Raw genomic sequence first — 21,950 nt, forward strand, 5'->3', positions numbered from 1 at the left:
GTTACTTTGCTGATTACTCAATCTTAAGAGCAACCCAATTAGATTACTAGTTACATTATTAGTTACATTACTTTTTAGTTACAAGTTGATGGCAGCTGCTAATAAAGTAACTGCAGAAATCTGCTAATGTATAGTAAAGTAAGTGTATAAAGTAACTAATAAAGTAACTTTTCAAAGTAACTGTGGAACATTGCATGATTAACTGCTAGGTTGTGTTTGCATCAACTGCAGTTCGCATTTCTTTTAAAATGGCCTTCAGTATCAAACGTACCACATTGACAGAGCAATGTCTGGTATAAATAGCGGTATCCTCCAAACTTGGAAATTTGGTAATTCCCAGAAAGCCATTTCTGCATAATAAAAAAGTTCATTTTAGTTACATTTTGTAAAATTTATTTATTTAGTCATTCGTCTAAATTTTTGCAGATTCTGAGAGCTGCCGGAAAGACGTACATGCTGTTCTTTGTGGTGGTCATTTTTCTGGGCTCCTTCTACCTCATTAACCTCATCCTGGCAGTAGTTGCAATGGCTTATGATGAACAAAATGAAGCAACTCAGAGAGAGGCCAGAGAGAAAGAGGAAGAGTTCCAACGGTTACTTGAGCAACTCAAGCATCAAGAGCTGGTAACTATTTATACCCCAGTGTGTGGTAACCACGTGTTTCCTCCTTCACTTTCAGATGCACTTTTCACAGCTGGAGACTAAAAGGTAGAATAATTTGAAAAGACTTGTACATTGATAAACAGTTTGCCTCATTCACCCCGTTAAGTTTTCCCTTCCATCGACACACTTCTTTAGATACCTACAAAGCAGGAACCATGTCTGTCAAAATGTGCCTAATTTTGAGTGGCTTCTTGAGGAAATTAGGGGTTAGATAAGCCTGAGCCAAAGGTGGCGCTGTTTGTCTGCCCTGTGACTTTACGGACTCATAGCCTCCCTCTAAAGGACACCATTTAGAATGGAATGATAATCACAAAGAGAGTGACTTTAAAGCTCTGGAAGTCAGAAACAGGGCCGCTCTTCAAGGCAGGGCTAACAGAGCTCAACACTGTATTGCACATGGAGAAAATTTGATATGATGTGATGAATAATCTTAAGAAAATTTTAGAAGACTTAGCAGCCATTCTAAGACCATCTTACTCAATTTGATGGAGACCTTGGACAGTCATGGGAGTCACAATAGGATACCCACCTCTTCCTTGAATATTTGTATTTTAATTTAGAGTACTTTTGGTGCAGCAGTATTTTTCTTTTATTTATTTATTTATTTATTTTTTAGCTGTATGCCTTTTTTTGTTTTCTTTCTTTTTCACTGGCATATTTTTTACTTGATATTTTAGTATTTTTGTATTTTCCTATATTGTTTTGGAAAAAAATAATAAATCCATTTGTAAAAGACCTGGCAACTAGCACAAATCACAAATCACTATACAGTTATCTAACTTGAATGAATGAATGAAAACTGTTTATTTCGAACATTTGATACAACAACAATTACAAGATAGATCAGTAAAGACAACAACAAAAAAGTTCCTACTGTGTACCCAACATGTACGAAAAGGGGTAGGGTGAAGCATCAGCTTATTTATCCCTACCCCTTCTTCCCCACAACCAGTAATACCCTTTGCCACATATACACATAGATTCCTACACACCTAAACTGATATCAATATATATATATACGAGGTCTATTAGAAAAGTATCCGACCTTATTATTTTTTTCAAAAACCATATGGATTTGAATCACGTGTGATTACATCAGACATGCTTGAACCCTCGTGGGCATGCGAGAGTTTTTTCACGCCTGTCGGTTACGTCATTCGCCTGTGGGCAGTCTTTGAGTGAGGAGTCGTCCACCCGCTCGTCGATTTTTTTCATTGTTTAGGAATGGCTCAGAGACTGTTGCTTTGTTTGATAAAAATTTTTTCAAAACTGTAAGGCACAACTGAGTGGACACCATTCAATAAATTCAGCTGGTTTTCGGTAAAAATTTTAACGGCTGATGAGAGCTTTTGGTCTGGTAGTGTCGCTTTAAGGACGGTCCACGGCGCCTGACGGCGATCTGCGCTTCGAGGCGGCAGCATCTCGCCGTTTCAAGTTGAAAACTTCCACATTTCAGGCTCTGTTGACGCAGTAAGTCGTCAGAGAACAGAGAACTTTCAGAAGAAGTCGGCATGAGGCGTTTATTCGGACATTCCATTGTTAACGGTCATTTTGTAATGAAAGAACGTGTGGGCAGAGTCGCATGTCGGGCCGGACCCGACCGCGGGGGTCGCGGCAGGAAAAACACCTCCGTTGGAAATCTTAACGGGCAAGTTGGAACATGCCCAAGCTGTTAAACAATTTCTCAGTTACTCACTTGTTGAAAGCCATTAAAAGCCGCCTGAATTCTACAAATGGTTTTCAACACGGAGGTGTTTTTCCTGTCGCGGCGCACACAGATTTGCCGAGTCGTCACGGAAACGACTCGGCGAATTTGCGCGTACGTCTTTCATTAAAAAAATGTCCTTAAACAGTGGAATGTCCGCATAAATTCCTCATGCCGGCCTCTTCTGAATCTTCTCTGTTCTCTCACGATGTCCTGGGTGAATTAAGCCTTAAATTAGGATGTTTTCAGCTCGAAACAGGCCGACGACATCGCCTGGAAGCGCTGCAGGACGTCCCGCTCCGTGGGAAGTCCTTACACCCCATAATCTCTCATCAGCCGTTAAACGTTTCACAGAAAACCAGCTTAATTTCTCGAATAGTGTCCACTCGGATATTCCTCACAGGTCCAGAAAAATTTTTGATGAAGCAACGCACGCCGTCTCGAGCAGCGTGTGAAACAAAGGAATTTAGCCGAGAGGGCGGGACCACATCTCACTCAAGGCCTGCCCACAGGGAAATGACGTCACCGACACGCGTGAAAAAACTCACGCATGCGCACGAGGGTTCAAGCATGATTGGTGTAATAGCATGTCATTCAAATCCATATAGTTAAAAAAAAAACTAAAAGGGTCGGTTTATTATCTAAGAGACCTCGTATATATATATATATATATATATATATATATATATATATATATATATATATATATATATATATCAACATACATACACATATACACACATATATACACAAACATAAATATACACCTACACATACCTACTTACATACAAAATACTATATATTTACAAGCCGAAGCAAAAAACAAAAACACCCTAACCCTCATTACCCTTCCTCCTCCCTATACCTAGAAAAAACCATATTTTTGTACCGCTGTTTGAACTGGTTCATGCTTGGACATTGCTTGAGCCCCACTCCCAATCTGTTCCACATCCTCACCCCACAGACAGAAATACAGAAACCTTTTAATGTTGTTCGTGCCCACTGATGCTTTAAATTAAATTCCCCCCTCAGACTGCAATCCCCTGATCTGTTAAAAAACATATTTTTAATATTTGCTGGAAGTAAATTGTTTTTTGCTTTATACACGATTTGTACTGTTTGAAAATGAACCAAGTCTGTGAATTTTAAGAATTTGGATTGTAAAAATAGTGGATTTGTATGATCTCTATAGCCAGTATTATGAATAATTCTTATAGCTCTTTTCTGCATTACTGATAGTGATTGTGTTGTACCTTTATAAGTATTACCCCATACCTCTGCACAGTACTGTAAATATGGTAAAACCAGTGAGCAGTAAAGAATGCGGAGTGAGTTGTGGTCCAGAATATGTTTCGCTTTGTTTAGAACTGAAATGCTTCTTGACAGTTTACTTTGTATATGTTTTATATGAGTCTTCCAGTTTATCTTATCATCTATTATCACCCCCAGAAACTTATTTTCATGTACCCTTTCAATATCTACCCCCTCGACTTGTAACTGAACCTGTATGTCTGTATTACAATAGCCAATAACATGTATTTTGTTTTACTTAAGTTTAATGATAATTTGTTTCTGTCAAACCATATTTTCAATTTTCCCATTTCTATACTGATCCTCCTCAGTAACTCCTGCAAATCCCCCCCTGAACAAAAAATGCTTGTGTCATCTGCAAATAATACTAATTTTAATATTTGGGAAACATTGACAATATCATTTATATAAATTAGAACCAGTTGTGGACCCAATACTGACCCCTGTGGGACGCCACAAGCATTGTCCAAGCATGATGATGTATATTCCCCCAACTTCACAAACTGTTTTCTGTTACTTAAGTAGCTTCTCACCCAGTGCAACACCAACCCCCTAATCCCATACTGTTCAAGTTTACTGATTAATATGTCATGATTGATTGTATCAAAAGCCTTTTTAAGGTCTATAAATATTCCAACTGAATGTAATTTGTGGTCTATGGCGTTTGTAATCTCCTCAACTGATTCTATTAATGCAAGTGATGTTGAACTATGTGCTCTGAATCCATATTGACTATCAGTAAGTAATTTAGGTTTATTTATGAATTTGTCTAATCTATTATTGAATAACTTTTCTAATAATTTGGAAAATTGTGGAAGCAAAGAAACAGGTCTATAATTTGTGAAGTGGTGGTGAGATTATTATCCCAATCCTCAGGTTGGGAATTGGGAATTTTTTCTGCCAAGCTTGGTCCAATATTTACAAAAAAATTATTAAAACCGTTGACTACCTCATCCTTATTTTCCTTCTTGACATTATTATCAATGAAATACTGAGGGTAACTCTGTTTTTTTATTACCATTTTTGATAATGCTATTTAATATATCCCATATTCCTTTAATATTGTTTGTTATGTGGGCCGCTGAAGAGGAGGTACTGCTGGCCCACCACCACCAGAGGGCGCCCTGCTTGGAGTGCGGGCTCCAAGCATGAGAGTGCGCCAGACCCAGAAGAAGTGACAGCTGTCATTCATCCTCTGCACCAGCTGTCACTCGTTCATCATCATCATCATCATCACCATAAAGGCCGGACTGCAACTCCACCTCCTCGCCGAGAATTCGACTACCGAAGAGGTAATTTCTCTGCTGTCTCATACGTTGTGTAATAATCTGAACTTCTGTTGCAGCCGTTTTCCTGGTGCTTTCCTTATCTGTGGGATTGGCGTTTGGTGTGACAGCGACGGCTTCGCCTCACACCCCAAACCAGATAAGTGGATTAAACAGGAGCTGCACGAGTGTGTGATTGGAGGTGGAGGTGCTCCCTCCTAACTGTGTGCAGACTGTGGATTACTGAGTGTGCGGACTCACACTCATTTATCTTGTCTTTGCATTCTGCCAGCAGTACCAGGGTCGACAGCCGAAGACAGAGACCACCTGGGGACTCGGGACTTGGCGGCTCCGGTGTTCTTCAGGCCGTTGGTGGTGGAAGCCGTGTGGGACGCGGCTTCTCTCTCGTCGGGGGTCTTCTATCTTCGAGCCTGCCCACACGTCACCTGGTGTTAATTGACTTTACAAATTTTGTGTATTTAGTTGTGTGTTGTCACAGCATTAAATTATTACTTTTTGGCTTATTCATTGTCCGTTCTTTAGCGCCCCCTGTTGTGGGTCCGTGCTACGACACCTTCCCAACATTGTTTTTGTTATTATATAATATGTTGCTATAATATTCCTTCCTACATACCCGTATAATATTAGTTAATCTATTTTTGTATTTCTTATATCTATTTTCTGCCTCTTTAGTTTTATGAATTCTCTATACAGTGTATTTTTCTTATTACATGCATTTCGTAACCCTTTCGTCATCCATGGTCGAGCTTGGATTTTTTGTTTTCTGTAGTCTTGTTTAATTGGACAATTTTTATCATATAATGATGTAAATATTTGTAAAAAAAGTTTCATATGCACTATCAACATCACTTTCACTGTATACCTTTTCCCAGTTTTGTTCCTGTAAATCCTTCTTTAGTGTGTTCATGTTTTCCTCTGTCCGCACTCGCCTGTATTTTATTTTCTCCTCTGGCTGATTCCGCAGATGGTTTCTATTATAAACGATGAAAACTGGTAGATGATCACTAATGTCATTGATTAATAATCCACTCACAGTGTTATTCTCAATATCATTGCTGAATATATTATCAATGAAGGTAGCACTATGGGATGTAATTCTGCTTGGCCTGGTGATTTTTGGATATAAACTCATACTGTACATTATATTGATAAATTCATCTGTTATTTTATGCATATTTGGATTGAGCAGATCAATATTTAAGTCACCACAAATGAACACAGTTTTTTGATTAATTTTTGAGAACATTTTTCCCATGCAGTCAGTGAATGTTTCAATACTAGATCCTGGTGCTCTATATATACAGCTGACTAATACATTTTTTGCTTTTTTCTTCACATATTTCAATAGTTATACATTCTAATAAGTTATCAATCACAGTTGTCATTGATAACTTATTCAATAAAAAATAAAATACATATATTTTTGTGAATACACATTGGACTGTTGGTTTTCTTCTTCGTTTATTTCCCCAACATGACTACTACAATTCCACAAACTACTACAATTATGCAAATTTGAAAAGCAATATTTTTATGCATTGATTTTGCTATTTTGGATTAACTCTTCCAAAACCATTTCAATAGCATTTTATGTATCTGGATTAATAAAGAAAAGCTTCTAAATATCAAATCATTTACAATAAAGAGTCAGCTGTGGTCAGGACTGGGGGCATTCACTGTACTACAGAATTACCCTGGGCCATAGTTGGCCACCACCCAGACAGACAACTGATCTATACCCTCCTCACTAAAGTAGCATTGCATCTGCTGCAGCGGGGTAGTATATGGGCATCTCCTTGGCCTCTTCCAATTGCTGCATCCTCAGCAAAGAGCCACCTGTGGTTTGGATAATACTCAAGGAAATGTGGCACATGGCCATAAAGTGCTAAGCATTAAAGAGTAAATAAAATGAATACACTCATTCTTTTTGGGTGAACTACTATACTTGGATTTTATGAGAAAATCACATTGATCAATTCTTTATGCACTGATTCTTATCTTCTATTGTTTTTTTGAAATCATGCATTTGGGTTTAAAGGTGAACAAATTAGGTTTTTATTAACCTGAAAATATGTTTTTCTGTGTTGACATGTTGGCAGAAGAAAAACATCACTGCGGTCATCATAATTCTTGTCGTCTGCAACAGCAGACTGTAGGACCTACAGTGAGGGCTCCTCACTGAGGTTTTGCATGCCTTTATAATTAACACAGGAAGCCCTGACTCTGATGGCAGCTTACAAAAGTTAACGTTTTGTGAGGTTACAGATTAATTCCTCTCTCTAATATGACACACATTATTCATGTTTACCTGATTAAAACCATGTGACTATGCACTTAAATAATCCATCTGTTGCTGTCTGTTTTTCTTCATTGTTGAACACAAAACATCTGGCTTGTCTTTGTTGTTGTGGTAAGCGGCAAAGGTTAAAAATTTGTTACTTTTCACAGCAAGTGGTGTTGTGGTGCACTGCTGCCATGGTCACAGCCAGAGGTGGTAGAATTTTTCCATCAACTTCTCACTGAAAATACTGAAATATCAGGTTTACAGTCTGCCGCTTACAGACATGTGACTGCTGCATTACTTTTGTTAATATACTTCTTTTTTCATAAAATAGACAAAATTCCTTGTAAAGTTTTCATTCAAATTCAAAATTGAGCATTTTACTGACATTCTAATGAAGAAAAAAAAACATTAAACAAAAATCACATAAAGTGTACATTAAAACTGTGTCACTTCTCAGCCATCCAGGCAAAGATTAGAAACTCCCTGAAGTTTAATCAAGGCAACTGGACCCATCAAAGTAGTCATTTAAGTCATTTTTTGTAATACTATATGTATATACATATGCACAAATGCAAATAAATATATAAACTGTACTTCCATAAATTCCTTTTTTCATATATATATATATATATATATATATATATATATATATATATATATATATATATATATATATATATATATATATATATATATATATCATAAAAACATAGAAATTATGAAAACCTGATAAATATTCATAAACAAATGAAATGCATGATAAATTTCAACTTGACTGTTAATCGATATGAAAATTGGCTTCCATTTACACATGAAATGGACTGCATTTATACAGCGCTTTTCCATCTGCATCAGACGCTCAAAGCGCTTCACTCATCAATGCCTCACATTCACCCCAATGTCAGGCTGCTGTCACGTAAGGCGCCCACTACACACCAGGAGCAAATAAGGGATTTAGGACCTTGCCTAAGGGCCCTTAGTGATTTTCTGGTCAGACTGGGATTTGAACCGAGGATCCTCTGGTCTCAAGCCCAACGCTTAACCACTAGACCATCACCTCCCCTCTACGTGATTTTTCGGTATATAAGATGCACCAGAGTATAAGTCGCAGGGCCTTAACAGCTATTTTAAGAAAAATCCAACTTAAATTCTGAATAATTGTGTTATTATTAACACCAATGTATAGAAATATATAGAAATTATTATAATTATAATTATGGAATAAAATATATAGCTCACATATTCACTTTTGTTGGAACTGATTTTGTGTTGACATGCCAATAAAAAGGGGGTTGGGGGTAGATGCATCAAACACTACTTTTATTATAACTCTGGGATGCTTAAAACCTTTTCATGGTATTGTATATATATTCATGGTGTGTTCTTAAAACTTTACACACCCTAAAAATGTAGCATACACTACATAGCTATAATACATATTTAATATCTGTCTCTCTTTAAAGCAAGGTGCGTCTGTGTGTGTATGTGGCTCGCATATCTCGGCCTCAGCTTTTGGATAAGCTTCTAAACACTGACACATGCACAAGTGTGTTGCATATCAGTGCAAATCAAGTCGCATTGTTTTTAGTAGAAAACACTGAAGGGGCGGTAACAAAGCATTTTCTTTTGACTAATAGAGCCAAGTTCAGGGGAGCTGTGAGAGTCTATCCAGTAAAAAGTCCTTCAGTCATCACACACCGTCTGAGCTGGCAGATGATGAAAGGAGCCTCGACAATGATGAATTTGTTAAGGACTGCAATGGGAAACTTATTCCCCATCTAGTCATCAACCAAATGCCCACTGTGGAAGAGGTTAGTCGGTCAACCTCCGCTTGCCGAAATTAAAAATAATAATGTATGTATTGTATGTATTCTGTATTTGCATGAGTTGGCTTTGGTATGTGAATTAGAAGTTCCTTATGTTGTAAGACCAGTAGAGAGGTGAATGTTTAACAAACTATTTTGCAGTTTCCTGCTCTTGAGGAACAGAACAAGAAGACATTCAGCTCTGTGCACAGCATTCTTCATCTGGATGACAAAAGCCTCACGCCGAGAGCTGCTAGCATTGCGACTGTGCACTCATCAGCAGCTCTGGAAGGTACATTGCCAACATGACATCAGTCATTTTGCATTGACAATTGCAAAATAAGGATTTTATGTTCAACCAAGCCTAGTAAACAATAACGCCAGAACAGCTACTTCAGGGTACTGCTGTACGTGACTGCTTGGCATCAGAAATATCAAGTACCTCCATGGAAAGAATTGTACATGGATTAGTTGCAGGATCATGGACATGACATTGTAATGTGAGCTGTAATTGCTCATATTATGAAACACTTGTTAACATTATACATCAAGTTATTCAAGGGTAATACTGTAGCATTGTCTAGAGCCTGCAGGATTTGTGTTAACGATATTGTGGATGAAGGGAATCCCTGTTGGCATTCTCTATCAAGGCGTTAAGCTTGGACTATTTCAGCCCAGCCAGTGACTTTGCACAGAGAGGAATTGTCTTGTTGTGCATAATTACTGTTCTATTAACTGCGTGCTGTATGTCATTTTACTGTGCAAATGTTCAACTCGTTTGTGTAAAAACTCAAGTCTTTAGTCTTGGGCTGCTCTAGTGTATTCTATAGAATAAGGAAACAAAACACATATTCAAAGCCATCATATTGAAGCTCACTGGTTGAAGTACCCCCTCTTGTCAGTCACCATCTTGCAGGAACAGTCCGTTCTCTTGAACTCTCTACCAAGTGTGGCGACAGATGAACTAGGCCAGGGGTGGCCAAGTTCGGTCCTTGAGAGCCACCTTCCTGATACTCTTAGTTGTCTCCCTGCTCCAACACACCTGAATCCAATGAAAGACTTGTTAGCAGACTTTTAATGAGCCTTTCATTGGATTCAGGTGTGTTGGAGCAGGGAGACAACTCAGAGTGTCAGGATGGTGGCTCTTGAGGACCGAACCTGGCCACCCCTGAACTAGGCAGTACAGTGGAATACAGTCTACACAACTATTTATGAAAAAGGAGGTCAAGGACAACCAAAGCTGGCATAAAGCCACTAGGTCACCATGTTCCTTGGTGATCAGGAGGGACTGTTGTAATTGGGCTGCATTATATCTTTGGTAGAGAATGAAAGGAAGTACAAAAAAGCAGTGCCACATCCCCATGGAATAATGCCAAAGCACCAGTCATCACCCTGTAGCATAAGCACTCACTAACCACACCATCAGATGCAACTATTCATCTGTTCATTAACCATTAAACCAAATATCCAATCTGCTAATTGCTTGGCAGAAACCTGATGCATTTTGGCAAGTAGACATTGTCAAGACGATCTGCTGAATTTTGAAACAAGTATCCGAATGGCAAAGAAAGGCAATTTAAGTGACTTTGAACATGACTTGGTTGTTGGTGCCAGATGGGCTGGTTTAAGTATTTCACAAACTGTTGCTCTACTGGCATTTTCACACATAACCATCTCCAGGCTACAGAGAAGTCTGGTCCAAACAAGAAGAAACATCCACTGAGTGGCAGGTCTCTTGTTGATGGTAGAGGTTAGAGAAGAATGACCAGACTAGTTCAAGATGATAGAACCGCTCCAGTAACTCCAGTGACCACTGGTTACAACCAGGGTAGGCAAAAGAGTATCTGTCTGACAGGCTCGAGGAGTTGGACGCAAATGCAAAACATGGGAGTACAGCTCAGAGGTGAAACAGTGTTTACTGGAGGAACAGGCAGGGGTCGGTACACAGATAGGCAGTCCAAACAAAGCAACAGGATCAAAAACATCAGGCAAAGAGCGTGGTCAAGATACAAGCAGATAATGGTCAAAATCCGTTGAGGCACACAAAGCAAGGCAGGAATACAATAACTGAGCTGGTAAGAAGGCACAAGGCACATCGAACTGGCAAAGGACTAGGTCAAACTGTGCAGCTTATAAAGCACCCATGCGATTAACTGCAACTCAGAACAGGTGCGTGAGAAACTCCCAGAACCGGGGCATGGCCAGACAGAAGGAAGCACCCACCACCAAGAACCAAGAAAAGAAGGCAAGAAACAACAGGACAGAGTAAACCCAAGCAGAAAGATAGAAAAAGAGACAGACAGGACACAAAAACCACCCCACAACCCAGGATCCTGACACTGTCTACACACAAACATTGTGCCTTGGAGTATATTGCTGACATCTGGAGAATCCCACACTGGATACCATATCTCTCAGCTAAGAACAAGAAACTAAGACTACAGTAGGCATGGGCTCACCAAAATTGGACAATGGAACATTGGAAAAATGTTGTCTGGTCTTATGAGTCTTGAATTCTGCTGCAAAATTCAGATGGTATGGTCAAAATTTGGCATGGTTAATTTCTGCTTTGCATCACCTGTTCAGACTGCACATGGTGGTGTAATGATATAGCAACTGCATGATGCTATGTGGACCAAAAAGCTCTGAATATTTTCAACACCTTGTTGAATCTATGCCACAATGAATTAAGGCAGTTCTAAAGCAAAAGTGTGTGTGGGGGGGGGGGGGGGGGGGGGGCAGGAGTGGAGTGAAAATCATTGCTTAACTGGTTCATGCTTCAAAGTGGAGTCGCTCTGCAGAAACGGTTGATTACAGACCTGCTGCAGACCAAACCCTGAATATTCGACTTTATTTGGACGTCCATATGACTCTGAAACTCGGAAAAATCCGTATAATTTACGGACAATCCGTATAGGTTAACATGTATGGTCGGAAAACCACCGAAAATTTCAGTCATCATAGAATGCCTTTCAAACACACTCTTGTCTGAAAACTATTTATAAACCACTCACCATTTCTTGCTGAAATAAGCGCCCAATTTTCCTTGCACAACTTTTTTCCTGGATGCCATGATCATCAACTCAGCTGGACTGACGCTATGTTTGTTTGATCCGGTTTGAATTTTCCTGTGTACACCTGCGGGGTGCATTGTGAGATCAAATCAAAAGCTGTGTTCACCGCGGGGACACATTCTGCACTATTTGGGATTATTCGAGATTTTTTATTTTTTTTTACCGATGATGAACGATGCGTAAAAAAATCTGATTGATGCAACTGCATCAGTCCAAACTGGTCTGGATCTGGGCCTGGGGGGGGTGCAACTCGATACTATTAAGATGTATCTAATGAACTGGCCAGTGAGGGTGTAGTATATACAGTGAACAAAAACATAAATGCAACACTTTTGTTTTTGCTCCCATTTTTCATGAGCTGAACTCAAAGACCTAAAACATTTTCTATGTACACAAAAGACCTATTTCTCTCAAATATTCTTCACAAATCTGTCTAAATCTGTGTTAGTGAGCACTGCTTCTTTGCTGAGAAAATCCATCCCACCTCACAGGTGTGGCATATCAACATGCTGATTAGACACCATGATTATTGCACAGGTGTGCCTTAGGCTGGCCACAATAAAAGGCCACTTTGTAAAGGAGGAAATACAAGAAGTCTTATACAGGTGAACCATTGGTGGTGGTCTCCAGAAACCATAGTGTGAAGTGGATGACAGTCTATGAACCCCTCTGTATGGGATCAGAGTCCATTGTTGGGTACTTGGCCCAGCAAGGTTGCCAGCCATTTACAGCTGGATGGACTGGAACAAGGTTGATGAATTGTCTTGTCCAAGAACACAGACAGGTAGCTTGACTGGGACTTGAATGCAGGTCTACATATTGGTCACCCAACTCCTATCCCACTGCTCTACATATGGCGTATAAGTAAGGAAATAACGAGAAGCCGTGCATTATACGGTTTGAATGCACAACGCTGAGTCTAAAACCGTGAAGTGCATTCAAACCGTATAATGTACAGCTTTGAGTTGTTTAGTCTGCTTATACCACAGTCCCACACAGTGAGCTAACACACAAATATTTATTTAACTTTTTTCGTGTTCTCTTCTTCTTTCCCGTCTTCAATCTTGTCCAGTTCGTCCGATGTTAAATCTTTATGCCGTTGCTTTTGCTCTTCTTCTCATTTGCTTTCCTCCTCTTCCCATTCCTCAAATGTTTTATTTTGGTCAAAAATATTAAAATTCACTTGGAAATCCATGTTTTATCGTTTTGTCATTCACCTGTCAAAACACCGCTGATCTGCGCCAACTGATTTGCGCGTTGCTATGGTGACGACCAGAGCGGAGTGATATTACAGTGACTTAACTCGCCAAACTACGTGTGTGTATCCACGAAAATAATGCACACCAGTTAGACATGGAATTCTCACTGATCATGGTATAAATAGTGTTTATTATACTTTTACATAATTGATTAAAGGCTTCACTTCCAAGTATTGCTTCACTAAATATTTAAAATCTTCTGTTTTTGCTCATGAGTACTCTTACCCGGTCTAATGTCTTTGCATCTGTGTTTTTCTAGAGTTAGAGGAGGCTCATCGGCCATGCCCACCATTCTGGTACATGTTTGCTGATATTTTTTTGAAATGGGACTGCTGCAAACCCTGGGTGGTCTTTAAAAAGTGGGTGAACTTTGTAGTGATGGACCCTTTTGTGGACCTTGCCATCACTATATGCATTGTGCTCAATACCCTCTTCATGGCCATGGAACACTATCCCATGACCGAAGAGTTTGATCACCTGCTGTCAGTGGGGAATCTGGTGAATATGTACCATGCAAATTTAATTACATTTCAGAAAAATTTAACATTATCTTAATTTACAGAACATTTATGTCTCCTAAGGTTTTCACTGGGATCTTCACAGCTGAAATGGTCCTTAAGCTTATTGCAATGGATCCCTATTACTACTTTCAAGTTGGTTGGAACATCTTCGACAGCATCATTGTGACTATGAGTCTGGTGGAGTTGGGGCTAGCTAATGTCCAGGGCCTGTCTGTTCTCAGGTCATTTCGTCTGGTGAGATACAAATTATTACCCTTATATCTTTTTACAATAACAACTTTACTATCTCCAAAGGGATGCATTGTTTTTGTTTGTCATTCTTTTGAACTGTTTGTCTGTGTTGGAGATAGCTTCGTGTCTTCAAACTGGCCAAATCCTGGCCCACTCTCAACATGCTGATCAAGATCATTGGTAACTCCGTGGGAGCTTTAGGCAACTTGACTTTGGTGCTGGCCATCATCGTCTTCATCTTCGCCGTGGTGGGCATGCAACTTTTTGGCAAGAACTATAAGGATTGCGTTTGCAAGATCTCCTCAGATTGTGCGTTGCCACGATGGCACATGAACGACTTCTTCCATTCTTTCCTCATTGTTTTTCGCATCCTGTGTGGGGAGTGGATTGAGACCATGTGGGACTGCATGGAAGTGGCCGGACTTGGGATGTGCTTAGTTGTCTTCATGATGGTCATGGTCATCGGAAACCTTGTGGTGAGTACATCCATTTTCACCTATTCCTCATTTCCCTCTCAAAGCCTTATTATGTGAGTTATACAGCTTCATCTTCAATTTAGCTACAAATTCCCAGAAGGTACATTTTTGATCTCTTTTTGTGAATAAAAAAAAATCCTCTAAGCTAAGAGTGATGATGAAAAATGCAAAATTTGCACTGTGCAAAATTTCTCCAGTCACACCCACATAAGTCTAAAACTTCTTCTGGGTTGTCTGGGTGTCTTGGTGGCTTTCCTCACTCTTCTCTTTCTTGCACAGTCACTCAGTTTTTGAGAATGTTTACTCCATGCAAATTTATCATAGAGTGCCATACTGTTTGTATTTCTTCGTAATTGATGTAAATAAAGTCCAAAACATATTCAGTGGCACCTTTAACATCAGAGAGCCTCGACCACAACTACCACAAAAGACTCCAAGCTGTCATTGATGTTAAAGGTGGCAACACACGATATTAAGAACAGGGGTATGTAAACTTTGGATCAGGTTATTTGGGTAGTTTTCTTGTCATTTTGTTTTAAAAAGAGCAAACACAGTTGTTTGGCAATAAATGGCTTCACCCAGCCACTAACCATGAGTGGAACAAAAGGTTTTTGTGTTATCATTCATATTCTCTGAAAAATGGTAAAAAAAAAAACAAAAAACAAAAAACTATGTAAACTTTTCAGTACCACTGCATCTGCTGTCTCCTCTCAGTCATACGTATGTACAAATTAATTTACTCATCACATTCTTTATACTCTAAATGCATTGTGAGAGACTCACTTTTTGACAAATCTGTGCATGACAATGATCATTCAATAATAAGATAACCTTTTTTCAATCACGTAATAAAATCACATATTTTTAAAAGTACAAAAATTTCTGTTTGTCTTAAATATTTTGCAGATTTTCATTGAGTTTTTTTGAGTTTTCATTGAGATTTTTTCATTGAGTTTGGCCAATAAACCAAGTTGAAAATGACTTGATCTACATAGTTTATGGACTTGGCACAAACAGATTCTCCATTTAAGAAATATTGACACTTTGGTTGATATAATATTAATCCATCCATCCAAATGCACATCTAACCCTTCGCTGGAGGCGGAGTTTCTATTTAAATCTAATGACTTGAGCCATCAAATAGTGGTTTTGACCTTGAGTATGTGCTAAGACCAGGCTCAAGTCAGCATGCTGCCACAGTGGGAACAAACACAGACAGCTGAGAGAGCAGAGCTCAGGCAGCGCCACACGCGCTCTTAAGGAAAAGTAATTTGATAGCCGATTGACCTGCAATTGATGAAGAAATATGCAAGTGCATTGCTCCAGGAATAAGCTTCTAGGAAATTTGGGTTCATTATATTTGTTGATCAAAATCTTAAGGTTTTTTTTTTTTACTCCAATAATTCTCTTTCCAAATCTCCACTGTTATGTTATGTTATGTCACAGATCAACTTGCATCCAGCCTGTGTATCCACAATCTGCTGCTAAACTGAAGAAAATATGAAACAAAAACAGGTTTTAGAAACTGCAGACAAGCTGTCTGTGCAACAGGAGGAAGAAAACATTTTTGTTGACGTGTTATTACGGGCTCTGTTTATTAGATGTTTGCCTTCTTTCCCTACCTTTTTCTCAGGTGTTGAACCTCTTCCTGGCCTTGCTCCTCAGCTCATTCAGCGGCGATAACCTCGCAGTAGGAGACGACGATGGCGAGATGAACAATCTCCAGATTGCCATCAACAGGATCACACAAGGCATCGATTGGTTTAAAAAGTTAATCACACGAACGGTCCTGCAGATACTGGGCCAAAAACCCAAGGAGCCTGAGCAGGCGCAGATGGATGACACTCCCGCTAAATCAGAGAGCATCGAAATGAACCACATGGACACAAGCCAGGATTACAAAATAGCAGATGGGATTTTGAACTGCTTGGTGGAGGGTCAGCCTTCTGGGATCGTAGTCGATGGAGAGCTCAGTGTCAATGTGCCGATCGCTCAGGGAGAGTCTGACTTGGAAAACCTGGGTGAGGATGATGGGGATGATGAGGATGCTGCTGATGCTGCTGTTGCTGCTCAGAGAACTACATCAGAGACTTTGGATGAGGAAAATAACCAACATCAAATGGTAGTACATGTCCATCCGTCTTTCTCTAGTCACATCTTATGCTCCAGACATTGTTACCTCCTGAAACTACAGCACAAGTGCTCCATAATGTAGCAATTCACAGACAAATTCATAAATAAACACCAATGATTTTATTACATCCTTGACGTAATAATAGTAACAATAATAATAATAATATAGTTATCTATCTATCTATCTAGCTATCTATCTATCTGTCTGTCTGTCTGTCTGTCTCATTTTGTCACAGGAAGGATGATATACAAATATGCTAAACTTGACCATATTCTGTTCTGTGCATTTTCAGGAAGAGTTAGAAGATGAATGTGACAGGCCTTATGAACATCATATGTCTAGATCTGTCAAAGTGAGTGTCTGTATAGAGTTAGACAAGTTTAATGAGCAACGGCTTGAAATAAATATAAATCCATGTGCATTTCATAGAGTGGCTTGTATCTTTGTTGGTTAGCTGATCGGTGCTTTGGAAGACGGGGAGTCTTCCGAGTGCAGCACAGTGGATTATCAACCACCTGAACTGGAACCTGAAGTGGAAGAAGAAGAAGAGGAGCCCGAGCCAGTGGAACCAGAGGCCTGCTTCACCGAAGGTATGAACAACCACAGTAGTCCATGGGCCAAGAAGGTTTTCAGTACCACTTAAGGGTGGCAGCTGTAGCCAGGTAGGAGTCAATGTAGGGTTACACAGAGGTCAAAATTTAAAAAGGCTCCAGTCATGTTGAAAATGATACCACATTATCTATCTGATCATCACAATTCTAAAAAGGTATAGTTTGGATTATCTATTACTGAATGTTCTGGAGTTATGGACTAAAAACAACAAAAATGGTGACAAAGGTCAGTTTCAGTTTGTACAGGCCTCAAAAGTTAAAGTTGCTCCAATATTGGTAAGACGTGATGCAAATTATTTTTTGAGTTAATAGGGAGGAATAGTTTGTCATGTTTAGTTATCATGTTACAGGGTAACATATGTCACATGTCATAGAATCCAATGGACGTTGACCTTGTTTGACTTTTATTTAGGAGACCAAACATCCAACACAGTCAAAACTATTCCATTTATTAATCCTTTTATTGCAACCAGTCATTTGCATATTTTTACTGAAATTTGAGCAACATTAACTTTTGATGCCTGTCAGGTTTTTTTTGGCCCCGATCCGATTCCGAGTCATCTGATTTTGAGTATCTGCCGAGACCAAGTCCTGATCCGATACTTTAAAAAACTGAATGAACAATGAACAAATGCTAAATATATAATATTTTCATTTTAATCACTTTATTTTATTATTTATCACTTAAACAGTGCACTTCTCCTTGAGGTAGCTTGAACAATCAAGTAATAATCTACCAGACTTACAAAATGTACAAAGTTCCATGTAATTTTATTTGTCTAAAAATAAATGTCCAAGGTTCCTTATGTTAAACAAGAAATTATCTAATCTGAAATAACAGGTGGTTTTAATTTACAGATGAAATGTTTCTAAAGAACCATTTATTGATTTAGCTATTTTAATTACAAGTGTTCTAAACTTTTTTAAAACAGTAATCAGAAATTTTGAGGTAACAAACAACAACAATAAAACCATTTCCAATGATTTTTCTTCAGAAAACTGCTCTATAAATGAGCAGTCCTGTGGCATGTTTCTGTTTTGTAGAGATCAGTGGTTTCTGCACCGATCTGTTTTGTACAGATCAGTGGTTTCTGCCACTAGTCTTCCGTGTTTTGGCCCGACGCGTACTTCCTATTGGACAGCGCGAAGCTACGTCACAGCTTAGAGCGTCGAAAGTTGGATTCGGTTGAACTTATGTTTTTTCTTTTGTTCAATTAAAAAAAAAAAAAAAAGATTGGGTTGAACTTTGACTGTGTCAGCCTGCCGACAAGCGGCAATGCACACTCCCGCCAGAAGCGTTGCTTTAGTTCGGCTTTTGACGTGACGCTTGTGACACCTCTAAAAAGCAACACGTCTCATTGAAAATAATGCTTTTTAGACAGATTCCTGACAGCGTTGATGCTTCCGACGCGTGAAAGGCCCATTAATCTGCAATAATGAGCTTGAAATAGCGCTGATCAAAATAATGTGGATAAAATCTATATCGGATTCCTGATCGGGATGCAATGCCCGATTTCGATCATGTGATCGTATCGGGACATCCCTAATTTCATCACCTTAAATGGTACCAATTAGGTCAAAATTGATGACTGGCTCATGGACTAAGGTTTTGCAGCAGTAACCTAAATGGTTACTTTTGAATAATCCTGTATCTCCTTCAGACTGTGTGAGACGCTGGCCCTGTCTGACTGTGGACATTACACAAGGTAAAGGCAAGAGTTGGTGGAACCTCCGCAGGACCTGCTTCACCATTGTGGAACATGACTGGTTTGAAACCTTCATCATTTTTATGATTCTCCTCAGCAGTGGAGCTCTGGTGAGTGTATATTCTGAAATATGGGCTGCTTAATGGTATCCAAAGGTCATGTCAGTGTCTTATGTCTTCTTTCTACAGGCTTTTGAAGACATATACATCGAAAAACGTCGGACCATCAAAATCATTCTGGAGTTTGCTGACAAAGTTTTCACCTACGTCTTTGTCATTGAGATGCTCCTTAAATGGGTGGCATATGGCTTCAAGACCTACTTCACCAATGCTTGGTGTTGGTTAGACTTTTTCATTGTAGATGTAAGTTTTTGACTTCTTGTTTTCAGGTTAACATGAAAGGGACAATGTCTTCAATATTTGATCTGCCATCAAACTGCGTTTGACTGCATAATGGTAAAAGTTTTCCAGGACATTGTTCTTACACTGAAAATAGATCCAGCTTAAGAAAGCTTTACAATTGGTAAATCCTGAATGAATTAAGTTGTTTGAACTAAAGTTAGTAAGTTCAAACAACTTAATTCATTCAGGATTTACCAATAAAGCTATTAAAGCTATCTTAAGTTGGTTCTTTTTTTTCAGTGTCTGATTTTGGTATACCAATGCCAATACCAATGCAAATACAATTGGTATTGGTAAAAACCTGAATAAATTAAGTTGTTTGAACTTAAGTTAGTAAGTTAGATCAACTCTAACTTACAAACTTAAGTTCAAAGAACTTAATTCATTCAGGTTTGACCAATTGTAACACTTTTTAAAGTTGGTTCAACTATTCTCTTTTTTCAGTGTATACTATGAGACCTACTACAGACACCAGTGTCAGTGTGTAGTTTCCTAGGATAGCACTGTGTCACATACCAAAGTCAGACTACTCTGACTTTGACTGTAGACCCTTCACAGAAAAAGGTTGTTCAGACTGTGTGTATTCACCTTGAATTTAGATCCTTTATTGAAAAGTATCCACACTACGTATACGAGGTCTGTCCAAAAAGTATCGTACCTTTTTATTTTTTTCAAAAACTATATGGATTTGAATCACGTGTGATTACATCAGCCAAGCTTGAACCTTCGTGCGCTTGCGTGAGTTTTTTCACACCTGTCGGTTACGTCCTTCGCCTGTGAGCACTCCTTGTGGGAGGAGTGCTCCACCCCCCTCGTCGGATTTTTTCTTGTGAGAAAATGGCCGAACGCTTGGAGCAGCACTACTGCATTAAATTCTGCCAGAAACTTGGCGACAGCCAGGTGGAAACGATTCGAAAAATCCAAACGGCTTTCGGAGATGAAGCTATGAGCACCACACGGATTAAGGAGTGGTACAACCAGTTTAAAGACGGCCGCATAACGGTGGAGAGCGAGCTGCGCTCCGGTTGGCCATCAACAAGCCGAAATGACGAGATCATTTCCAAAGTGCACGCTGTGGTTATGCAGGATCGTCGTGTGACTGTCCGAGAAATTGCGGAGGAGGTGGACATTAGCAGGACTTCGGCACATTCCATTGTGACAGAATATTTGGGCATGAAACGAGTGACGGCGAAGTTCGTGCCAAAGTTGCTGACGGCGGAGCAAAAGCAACGTCATGTTGAAGTCTCACAGGACATGCTGGACTCCATTCACACTGATCCCAGCTTTATGGACACCATGATCACCGGTGATGAGTCCTGGGTGTACGGGTACGACCCGGAAACCAAATTTCAGTCGTCACAGTGGAAGCATTCCACGTCGCCAAGACCGAAGAAGGCGCGCCAAGTGCGCAGCAATGTGAAGGTGATGCTGACTGTTTTTTTTACTCCTGTGGTGTGGTACACCACGGGTACGCACCACAGGGTCAAACAATAACAAAGGAGTATTACAGGGATGTCCTCCGTCGTCTACATGATGTGTGCGGCGCAAGAGACCGGAGTTGTGGGCCACAGGAAATTGGCGCATGCACCACGACAATGTTCCAGCTCATTCCTCTTATTTAATTCAGACTTATTTGACCAAAAACCAGACTCTGGTGGTTCAACAGGTGCCTTACTCTCCTGACATGGACCCCTTGCAACTTCTGGCTCTTCCCAAAACTTAAAATACCATTAAAAGGAACACGATTTGAGACAATAGAGGACATTATGGCTGCAACGACGGCGGAGCTGCACTCCATCCCGAAAGAGGCTTTCTTGGAATGCTTCCAACAGTGGCGACACCGCTGGGAGAAGTGTGTGGAGTTCCAAGGAGACTACTTCGAGGGTGATTAGGTTTCCAACGCTCCAGGTAAGCCAGTTTTTTTTTCCCAGCCAAAGCTCTGATACTTTTTGGACAGACCTCGTATTTCCATTTTTTTATTCTGTAAATTTTACAGATTCCAAAATAAGTATGTTATGCTACAGCATTTGTGACCTTGACTTTTTGACACCTAACCTTAGCTGCCCCCCCAATATAGAAATTTTTAATATATTATTATTATATTATTAATATTCTGCAAATCTGCAAGTGCGTGACTGTCAGATCATTTTAAAGTTAATTATCTTTACAAATAACAAAATGGCTCCAAATTGATGTTTTCAGTTTAGGTTAATCTGTCAGTTACTTTTAAAGATTTGTCAGAAAACTGTACGTTCATTTGTGTCTGTTCATCTTTTCAAACCTTGAATTACTTTATTCCTCTGTTTGTTAATGGACCCATGCCAAGAGTTGCCCAATGGAGGATGATGCATTATTGTTATCCTTCACTGGGCAACTGATGCAATAGTTTAACTTGTGATAAGTCAGTTATTTGGATTAGAAATTTATAGATTTGCATGTAACATTTTTCTGTGTGAGAAAAACTTCAGTGGTTACAGGAACAG

General features: G+C 39.4%; 1 protein-coding gene across 1 annotated transcript in view; it reads left to right on the forward strand.

Moving 5' to 3' along the window:
• scn4aa (sodium channel, voltage-gated, type IV, alpha, a) overlaps positions 1 to 21,950 on the forward strand; it is a 72,080-nt gene that overhangs the window by 42,352 nt on the left and 7,778 nt on the right. The window contains exons 10-20 of the mRNA XM_034193389.1: positions 427 to 624; positions 8,887 to 9,060; positions 9,217 to 9,346; positions 13,647 to 13,885; positions 13,969 to 14,142; positions 14,259 to 14,615; positions 16,249 to 16,737; positions 17,042 to 17,101; positions 17,204 to 17,339; positions 19,022 to 19,176; positions 19,255 to 19,428. Of these exons, the coding sequence (XP_034049280.1) occupies positions 427 to 624; positions 8,887 to 9,060; positions 9,217 to 9,346; positions 13,647 to 13,885; positions 13,969 to 14,142; positions 14,259 to 14,615; positions 16,249 to 16,737; positions 17,042 to 17,101; positions 17,204 to 17,339; positions 19,022 to 19,176; positions 19,255 to 19,428 (2,286 nt within the window). The remainder of the gene's footprint in view (positions 1 to 426; positions 625 to 8,886; positions 9,061 to 9,216; positions 9,347 to 13,646; positions 13,886 to 13,968; positions 14,143 to 14,258; positions 14,616 to 16,248; positions 16,738 to 17,041; positions 17,102 to 17,203; positions 17,340 to 19,021; positions 19,177 to 19,254; positions 19,429 to 21,950) is intronic.

The sequence above is a fragment of the Thalassophryne amazonica genome, chromosome 18 (genome assembly GCF_902500255.1).
Source record: "Thalassophryne amazonica chromosome 18, fThaAma1.1, whole genome shotgun sequence".
NCBI lineage: Eukaryota > Metazoa > Chordata > Actinopteri > Batrachoidiformes > Batrachoididae > Thalassophryne > Thalassophryne amazonica.